The following is a 9,803-nucleotide window of genomic DNA, read 5'->3' as shown; positions in this document are numbered from 1 at the left end:
GAGGTACTTATTGACGAAAATTGATGGGAGCAAAGATGACTATATATGAAATAATGAAGAGAGTATAAAAAGGAAAGCAAAAACTATTTGAGGGAAAAAATGTATTTTTCAGATTTTTTTCCGAAAATTAGCAGGAGGAAAAAGAAGAATAAATTTAATTATTTTAGAAGGAATAACAAATGTTAAATATCTGGAGTACAATAACAAAGAGGTCCAATAAGAACGAAAGAATCAAAGAGAAGGAAGAAATGAGTAAGAAAAGAAGAGGGAAAGGAAAAGAAGAATCGTGTAAGGGGGGGGGGGGGAGGAGGGAGAAAAAGAAAATAAAGAAGGGAAAATTGGAAATAAAACTCTCACTCTATAATGGAGGAAATATAAATCACGTCTTATATACATATATTTTTAAGAAATTGATCTTCTAGGAATACAATCAAATAAACACTAAATGCACACCAAAGTATCCTTTACTCAAATACTTATCAAAATATAGAAAAAAGACATACTTTTTAAAAAATATAACCAAATATATCTACTATAATAGGAAAGTATTAAAAAAGGATTCTAAAGTCTCTAAAAGCCTTTAATAGAGTTCTAAAATTAGTAGAAAATATTTTTCTTTTTAATTTATCTTCTCCTAAAATGAGAAGACTTTCAAATCTTTTCCAAAGCACATTTGTTAAAATTTTAGGAGTATGAATAGTGAAACACTGATGATGTACAACGAGCAATTGAGTTTTATCGAATTTTTATAACAAAAAAGATGCAATTTTACTTGCCTACATTATTGTTATTATAATTTTAATAGACATTAATATGATATTTATAGGTAAGACCAATAATTCTCATGGTTTTTCTTTCTTCTACCTCAATTCACTTTTAAAAAAAATTATCTCATAAATTCATTAATATTTTTTACAAAATAACCGCGCGCGGCAAATTCACTAGTTATATTCATAAAACAGTAGGATACAATACAATACAGTGTTAGCTTTCCATCGTCCTTCTGGTCTCAACTGTAGACCTTAGCTTTGCATGTAATGGTTTCTCTAGCTCGGAAGCTGATCGCACCGAGGAACCCTATCCCAAGACCCATAAGCTACGAGCTCGGAAACCCAGAAGCTTCGCAGCCCTTCGTCCCATTTTCCCGTCTTCAAGAGACAAAGCTCTTAGAATCCCATCTGGTTTCACTTCTCGACCACTGTAGCAGCCTAATTCAAATCAAACAAGTTCATGCTCACGTTATTCGCAAAAGTCTTGACCAATGCTGTTATGTTCTCGCAAAGCTACTCCGTATGCTCACAAAAATCAATGTCCCAATGGACCCATATCCCCGTCTTGTATTTCATCAAGTGGAATACCGTAACCCTTTTCTATGGACCTCTTTAATTCGGGGTTATTGTATTCAAGGACCATTGAAAGAGGCAGTGCGTTTGTATAGTGCTATGAGAAGGGAAAATATATCCCCTGTTTCTTTTACTTTGACGGCTTTGCTCAAGGGTTGTAGCGATGAACTTGAGTTGAATTTAGGTAGACAGATTCATTGTCAGGGCACAAAGCTTGGTGGGTTCTGTAAGGATTTGTTTGTTCATAATACTTTAATTGATATGTATGTAGAATGTGGCTGGTTGGATAGTGGTCGAAAGGTGTTCGATGAAATGCCTGATAGGGACGTGATTTCGTGGACTTCGTTGATCGTCGCGTATTCGAAGGCTGGAGATATGATGGCAGCTGCTGAGCTGTTTGAGAGATTGCCTGTGAAAGATTTGGTTGCATGGACGGCTATGGTGTCGGGTTTTGCGCAGAATGCTAAACCGAGGGAGGCGTTGGAGTTCTTTCATAGGATGCAGTGTGGAGGTGTGCAGACTGATGAGGTGACACTGATTGGGGTTATTTCAGCTTGTGCGCAGTTGGGAACTGCTAAGTATGCAAATTGGGTTCGTGATGTGGCTGGGGGATATGGTTTTGGACCTGCCAATCATGTCATGGTCGGATCTGCATTGATTGATATGTACTCCAAGTGTGGGAATGTGGAGGAGGCATACAAGGTTTTCGAGAAGATGAAGGAAAAGAACGTGTTCTCATATAGTTCGATGATTGTGGGTTTTGCAATGCATGGATGTGCGAATGCTGCATTGGATTTGTTCGAAGAAATGGTGAAAACTGAGGTAAAGCCTAATAAGGTGACATTCATTGGTGTTCTTATGGCTTGTACTCATGTAGGTTTGGTAGAACGGGGTCGACACTTGTTTGATATGATGGAGAAACATTATGGTGTTGAACCATCAGTAGAACACTATGCTTGCATGATTGATCTCCTTGGCAGGGCTGGGCAACTAGAAGAAGCTCTTCAGCTTATCAAAGCTATGCCAATGGAGCCTAATAGTGGTGTCTGGGGAGCCCTACTAGGAGCTTGTCGGATTCATGGTAATCCTGAAATTGCACAAGTTGCTGCTAGCCGTTTATTTGAGCTTGAACCTGGTAGTATTGGAAACTATGTCCTGCTTGCCAATACATATGCTTCAGCAGGAAGGTGGGAAGATGTTTTAGGGGTAAGAAAATTAATAAAACAAAAACTGCTGAGAAAGGATCCTTCACGGAGCTGGATTGAGGGCAAGGAGGGGATGATTCATGAGTTCTACGCTGGTGATATGACCCACCTAAAGTCGAAAGAGATTAAGGAAGCACTTGAGGATCTTGTTGGTCGGCTTGAGAAACATGGCTATGAGCCAAACTTAAGTTCTGTGCCTTATGATCTGAGTGAGGAACATAAAAAGCGGATACTTCTCACACATAGTGAGAAGCTGGCTTTGGCATATGGGTTGCTTATTACTGATACTGGGTCTATCATTAGGATCATGAAAAATCTAAGAATATGTGAAGATTGCCACTCATTTATGTGCGGTGCATCTCAAGTCATTGGCAGGGAGATTATTATCAGGGATAACAAGAGATTTCACCATTTCCGAAATGGTGTATGCTCTTGTGGTAACTTTTGGTAATTGATAGAAGGACCCTTATTTCTCTCAAGTGCAATTCTGTGTGAGTTTGAAGGATCCTTTTTCTTTGGAGATAGCCATTACTCGGTCACAAGTTCCCCAGTTATTCAAAATGGTTTTGAGTTGCTTTTGAAGTGAGGAATTGGGATTCTTGTTCAACTGAAGTGTATGATAAATTCATTCAAGGGCAAACCTAAGTTCCCTAATTGTCAATGATCCAAGGTGCCAACCTATATGACAGGTACCTATACTGGATATATATACATTTAGTGTCAGTTTAAGATTGCACTCACCTGGGACATACTTACAACTCTCATTTAGAATCTTATTTGACAAATTGTTGATCAGTACCGAGTTTAGTTAACTTTGAAACCTAATTGATTAGTGGAAATAAATGACATCTCTGAAAGTTTGTGGAACTCAATGGTTACTGCTGGCAAATTAAAATAAAAATTACGTGTTGCTCTGAGGTTGTGAACTTCTTTGGATTTCAACTGGTCGGAATAAACAAGCTCATCTACATTCTAATTTGCAGAGTGTATGGAAATATGGAACTAGCTCTATAAAAGACAGCCATCTCCAGAAGTAAATTTTACATAGAAAGGCTAGTATCATGGTGAAAATAAGATCCATCTTTCTCTCAAACTTGATATTTTAACATCGTAAGATAGCCTAGGTGACAGGAACAGGCAACAGGATTGATCTCCGCGCGTTCTCGCAAAGCCTTGTAACAACTGGGATACTATTTCCTTTTTATAGTTTCTCCTTTAAGGAATGACTTAGAATATTAATAATTTTTACATGCTTCAAAGATGCTGATATTTTTCGTCCTCTCACCCTTGCATTTTCTGACTTTAAGTTATTTTTTTGTGGTATCGTTTCCTGTGAATTTGAAGGGCAATACTCCCTGGATGTGAGTTGCGAAGATAGGCGATCCTGAAGTTGGTACTGTGTGTTGGGATCAGAAGATCTTTGACAGTAACTGTGCGACTTCAATATTATTGCAAACTCGGTTGTCTGGCAGATGATACGTTCCATCAGACTCAACTCTGATGCCTGTGTTACTTAAATTTGCTGGGATGTGTTGAAATTGGATCTCGATGTTGGTGCAGACATGATTCAACCCTGATCCCATCTGTGGCTTAAATTCTATGGAGAACTATGCTAGCAGGAAACATGCTATTCCTGGGAACCAGGAAAGGCTCCTCTGGGTAGACAATGCAGGTAAGCAGGAAACTTCATGTACTTTTATCTGGTCACAGAACATGTTCAGGAAAAAATCGAAGCAATTGCCTCGTACCTATGATACAACGAGCGTTCAGCTGGACCTCAGTATCCTTTCTCACTTTGGTGTGTCCAATTTTTACTCACTCTTCTAATCTAATAACTTAAGCAGCACTTTGTTGTGTCCAATTTTTACTCTCTTGTAATCTAACTTGAGCAGCAGAAGGAGAAGGATTTTTATCTTAAAAACAAATGTACCTAGCACTGGTTCAGGTATTGGTTCTTTCTCATTTCTCACGTCTTCCTCGTCTGTTTATGTACCAATTCTCTTGCATAAAATAAAAGATGGGAAACTAATATTCGTTCCATGACTGTTTTACAATTCTTTTGCATCACTGATTATATTAAGAGATGAGAAACTAATAGTCGTTCCATTACCCTTTTTTTGGTTTCGCAATCCTTGTTACGTTACAGCCCGATACTATGCTATGGCTGTTTGTAGTATTTGCTATCAAATCATCATCCATGTGATCGAACCCTTAAATATTACCTCGGAATCCCACGCAAGAAAGAAATGTTCATGCGAATTTAAATATATCCACGGCACATCACTATAACGAGGCACATGATACAACGTACTTATTACATGTAAGACACTGCTTCCACTAGCACTTAAGAGTCTACCATGGCTTTATTCAAATAGTGCCACGCTTCAGAACTCAGCAAAGACCAACTAGAAACAACCTTGAAATACAAAAGTATTAGACCAACATTTTACATGTATCTTTAAAGGTATTTATTGTTTCGCAGCAGATTTTCTAGTGGTGGCCAGGGCCATGGTGGCCAGGAAGCTTCTCCTTAATCTTGTCCATAATTCCCTTCTTCTCATGATGATGCTCCCCTTCCATACCATAACCCGTAGTCGTAGTTGTTGCAGTTGAATGGGTCTGATCGTCTTTGTGACCTCCTGGCAATTTCTCCTTAATCTTCTCCTTCATCCCTTTCTTCTTCCTTCTTCCGCCTTGTCCATCATCCTCCGACTGCAAAACACAGACAAGTGTTGCATATAATTAAGGGAGACATACAACAATAATATGCTGAATTACACCGCCGATGCACTATGTACTCCATCCATAAGAAGCTCTTTTGGATTTGAGATATAATTTTACACCGAACGAAAACTATCATTACGGGAGTACAAAGAAAGTAGTGAATACGTGAAAAAATAAATTTTAAAAAAATTACTTACAGAGCTGGAGCTGGAGCTGCCAGAACGGTGGAGCATGCCACCGAGAGTACCGTGCTCATGGCCGGGACGATGTTCCCCACCAAGTATGCCAGTGGTGTGGCCGGCGCCACTACCGGCGTGAGTTCCATAGGCACCTCCTGTTCCGGTGGTTCCATAGTCTCCCATGGTACCTCCAGTGTGATGGATTGGGTTCCCGTATTCGTCAGTTTGGCGGATGGGATTGCCATATTCATCCGTCTGCAGGGCCTGGCCTGCACTATATTGGTTCTCGTAGTGCGACATTTCTTCACGAACAGAGAGTAAAACTAATTAAAAGCTGACTACACAATTTGATCTGTTGAAAGTACCGAGTGTAAATGGTTTCAAATGCGAGTGCGAAAACGGGATTGATATAGGGATGGAAAACTCCGGTGCATGGGCTGATGGCACCAGAACTTCACAGGTGTCACGTGGATTAAGCACAGTCGACATGAACGTGGCAGCATGAGAGAGTGCCAAGTTTTTTCTCTGTCGGCTTTGAGATAAGATTGGTTATATTTTTGGGTCAAATTCTGCTACTCGATGCAGTGGACTACGTACGCTGAAACAGATTTGCAAATTATTACATGAATCGGGTTGGTTTAGTTTTTATCAAAATCGAACCAAACTAACTATATCGGTTTGAATTTGTTCAGTTTTGTCGGAATTTTCGGATTTTTTTGTCTTATGAATATTATTTTAATCTTTACTTTATTAAAATTATAGATAAGACTTTAATAAGTAAATATATATTTAGTAAAGGCGTAATACATATGGAGACACCTAAAGTTGACACGATATTTTACTTAGACACTTAAACTATGCCTCTTTCCAATTAGACACGTTTCTTAGGCAATTCTCATACCAATTAGACACGTTTTTTGCTGGCTTATTAATTAACCAAGCGTGTGTTCTGCAATCTCCGTCAACGTGGCAAAAGTAACCATTATAAATCGTGCTATATCATTTTTTTTGTCCACCTCAATGTCCACCTCATCTATATAGTGTTATTTCCACTAAAATACAAATAACTAGCCCTAAACAAACGATCTAAACATATTACCATTGTTCCTTTTATCATTGATGAAACCGAAGAAAGGTCCTACCACGGTTAAGCTTCTTCTTCTTTTGGTCAATGGTGTTAGAATCTAGTATTTTCACTGATTTCTCACCGTATTTACAACGCTTCAAGGTCCAATCTCTCCTTATTTTCTATTGCTACAGCTAGAGCTTTTTATTTGTAAGTTATTGATAAAGCTAGGGTTTTTTTGGGGTTTTCCTTTGTGCTGATCCCTTGTCGTCTTATGTAAGGGAATATTATAGAGGATGGCTATATTTTAACTCGCTTTCACCATGGGGGTAGATTTATCGAGCAACCTGTCCCAATATACAAAGGGGAATTAGATGCTTTTGCTGTTGCTATCGATAAAGACCATTTTAGTGTTGTCGAGTTGTCTGCTTATGCTAAAGACCTTGGGTATGCAGTTGTTGAAGGTTTTTATTGTCAAAAGGAAAAAGATGGTGATTTTATCAAAGTCTTTTCTGATTTTCAGTTATATGAATTTGTGAAAGATTTAAAACATGGTGATATTTTGGATGTTTATTTGTGTCATGGGGTGAGTCAGCCTGAAGTAGTCGAAAAAAATGTTGGTCTTTTATGTGAGGCAGAGGTAGGTGGGGGTGGTAATGACCAATTTAAAGCTAAGGCAACACCTGGGAGTAATACAAATACTGAAGAACCTATTGAGCTGCCTACTGAACCAACTCACAATGTTGTTGAACCACCTATTGAGCCTCATATTGAACCAACTTTGAATGATGCTGAACCAACTCACAATTCTTCTGAACCAACTGTAAATGCTGCTGATGGAGATGAACCACCAGACCATAATGTTAATGAAGATGGAGTGCAATCAGATGTTGAGAGTAGTGAATCAGAAAAAGATGTTCTTCCTGAAGAAGATGATTCAGATGTTGATGATGAATTGAGATCTCTAAGGGCTGAAAGGAGGAGCAAGAGGCAGGGTAAGCAGAGGAAAAAAACCAATTGCAATAGATGAGATACCACTAGGAGAAGCAGGCATTGACAGAGGATTTGAGGATATTGGAAGAAACAAGATTTCAAGATATGTAGGTAAATTAGGTGGTGATGAGCAGTTTATTGATAGTTCAGAGGCTGATAGTGAAGGTAGCACAGAAGAGTTAGATCCTGAAGCTATTCCTGGTGTTGATATACCAGCAAGAAGAAGGAGTACAAAAATCAGGTATGATCCTGATTGTGAAGTTGCTATATTTGAACTCAGGATGATTTTTGAGAATGCTATAGAGTTTCGGAAAGCATTAGCAAATTATGCAATTGAGTACAAGGTGCAGATTAAATTGAGACCAAATGAACCACATAGGGTGAGGGCTAAGTGTAAATCAAAGAGATGCAAATGGGTGTGTTATGCTTGTATTGATAGAGATTCAGGTGATTTTAAAGTAAAGAACTACTACCCAGTACACAAATGTGATACTTCAGACAAGAATAAGTTATGCACTTCAAAGTTTGTTGCAAAGAAATTCATAGATGAAATAATTAAGCAGCCCCACATGAGGATATGGGAAATACATGAGTTGTGTAGGGACAAGCTAGGATTGTATGTTGGCAAGACAATTTGTTATAGGGCTAAGCTGCGTGTTCTCAGAGAGTCCATGGGTGATTGGAATATGGAGTTTGCAAGGTTATGTGATTATGCTGATATGATAAAACAGACCAATCCTGGTAGCTCATGTTGGGTAAGGATGAACAGTGAAACTGAGCCAGGAAAAAATCTCTTTGTTTACTTTTATGTGTGCTTTGATGCATTGAAGAAAGGTTGGTTAGAAGGATGTAGGAGAATCATAGGTTTTGATAGTTGTTTCTTAAAGGGTGCTTGTAAAGGTGAGCTTCTAGTTGTTGTTGGCAAGAATGGAAATCAGCAAATGTTTCCTATAGCATGGGCAGTTGTGGACCAGGAGACAAAACATAGCTGGAGTTTTTTCATCAACTACTTGAAAGATGATTTGCAATTGGGAACTGGAGAAGGATTGACTGTGATGGCAGATATGCAAAAGGTAAGTATTCTGTTCTGTTGTTAAGTAACTAGATGTTGTAGTAATTAGCTGTTCATTAGTATTCTGCTGCTGCTAAGTAATTCTACTGTTAAGTATTCTGTTGTGTGTAGTAATATGCTGCTGTAATTTGAATTAATTATTGTGAATTAATTATTGTGTAGGGATTTGCTGCAGCTTTGAATGAAGTTTTACCTAATGCTGAATTTAGGATGTGTGCCAGGCATATCTGGTCTAATTGGCATAAGAAATGGAAAGGAGAGGAAAGGAGAAAACAATTTTGGAGGTGCTCTAAATCTAGTTATGAAGTTAAGTTTAAAAAAGAGCTTGAGAAAATGGACAAACTTGGTAAGGATATTTGTAGGGATTTGTTATATTATCCAAAAAAGTCATGGGTTAGAGCTTATTTTGAAGTGCATTCCAAGTGTGATGTTGAAAATAATATGTGTGAGACCTTTAATTCATGGATTTTAGATTCTAGGCATAAATCAGTTATAACTATGTTGGAGGAGATTAGAAGGAAAATAATGACTAGGCAAGTGGATATGTTGAAATTTGCTGATACTTGGATATCTAATATATCACCTATGGCAAGGCTATTGTTAGAGGATAGCAAAGAGCTTGCTAGAAAATGTACTGTCCTTTGGAATGCTGATGTTGGATTTGAGATTGGAGAAGGACTACATAAGCATGTAGTTAATCTGACTGATAAGGTTTGCACTTGTAAAGCTTGGCAGTTGAGGGGTATTCCATGTCAACATGCTGTTCTTGCATACTATCACATAAACGAAGAACCTGAACAGGCAGTTGAGCATTGGTATAAGAGGGATACCTTCTTAAAAGCATACAAGTATTTCATCCAGCCTATGACAAATATGAAGATGTGGCCTGAAACCAACAATCCTAAGATAGAGCCTCCCAAACCTAAACCCATGCCTGGTAGACCTCAGAGGAACAGAAGAAAAGGCAAAGATGAACCAAAAAAGAAATATGGAAAGTTGTCCAAGTGTGGAGTGAAAATGACATGTTCCAAGTGCCATCAACAAGGACATAACAAAAGATATTGTAAGGTAAATGTTTCTTGTCAAATATTTCTTGTTGCCATCTCATGTTTCCTGTTGTTCATATGAATGTAGTAATCTGTTTCCATCACTGTTATTCATCTGTTGCTCAATGTTATGTAGACTGAAAATTGGATGCCTTCACAGCAAGGTAGCCAAAGC

General features: G+C 38.3%; 2 protein-coding genes across 2 annotated transcripts; one reads left to right on the top strand and one right to left on the bottom strand.

Annotated features, from left to right (window-relative positions):
- Positions 1–968: 968 nt before the first annotated feature.
- On the top strand, positions 969–4,588 carry LOC107776342 (pentatricopeptide repeat-containing protein At5g44230-like). Its single transcript, XM_016596227.2, has 2 exons — positions 969–3,237; positions 3,893–4,588. Exon 1 carries the CDS (start codon positions 1,038–1,040, stop codon positions 2,997–2,999), a length of 1,962 nt encoding a protein of 653 aa, XP_016451713.1. The 5' UTR covers positions 969–1,037; the 3' UTR covers positions 3,000–3,237; positions 3,893–4,588.
- Positions 4,589–4,786: 198 nt separating this feature from the next.
- LOC107776344 (dehydrin DHN1) lies at positions 4,787–5,841 on the bottom strand. The gene is made up of 2 exons (XM_016596228.2): positions 5,470–5,841; positions 4,787–5,260 (listed from the first exon to the last, which is right to left on the bottom strand). The coding sequence occupies exons 1-2, from the start codon at positions 5,749–5,751 to the stop codon at positions 5,039–5,041; spliced, it is 504 nt and encodes a 167-aa protein (XP_016451714.1). The 5' UTR covers positions 5,752–5,841; the 3' UTR covers positions 4,787–5,038.
- Between the last annotated feature and the right edge of the window lie 3,962 nt (positions 5,842–9,803).

Source organism: Nicotiana tabacum, chromosome 3 (genome assembly GCF_000715075.1).
Source record: "Nicotiana tabacum cultivar K326 chromosome 3, ASM71507v2, whole genome shotgun sequence".
Lineage (NCBI taxonomy): Eukaryota > Viridiplantae > Streptophyta > Magnoliopsida > Solanales > Solanaceae > Nicotiana > Nicotiana tabacum.
The sequence above is the reverse complement of the archived record's forward strand: the minus strand, read 5'-3'. Positions and strand labels throughout refer to the sequence as shown.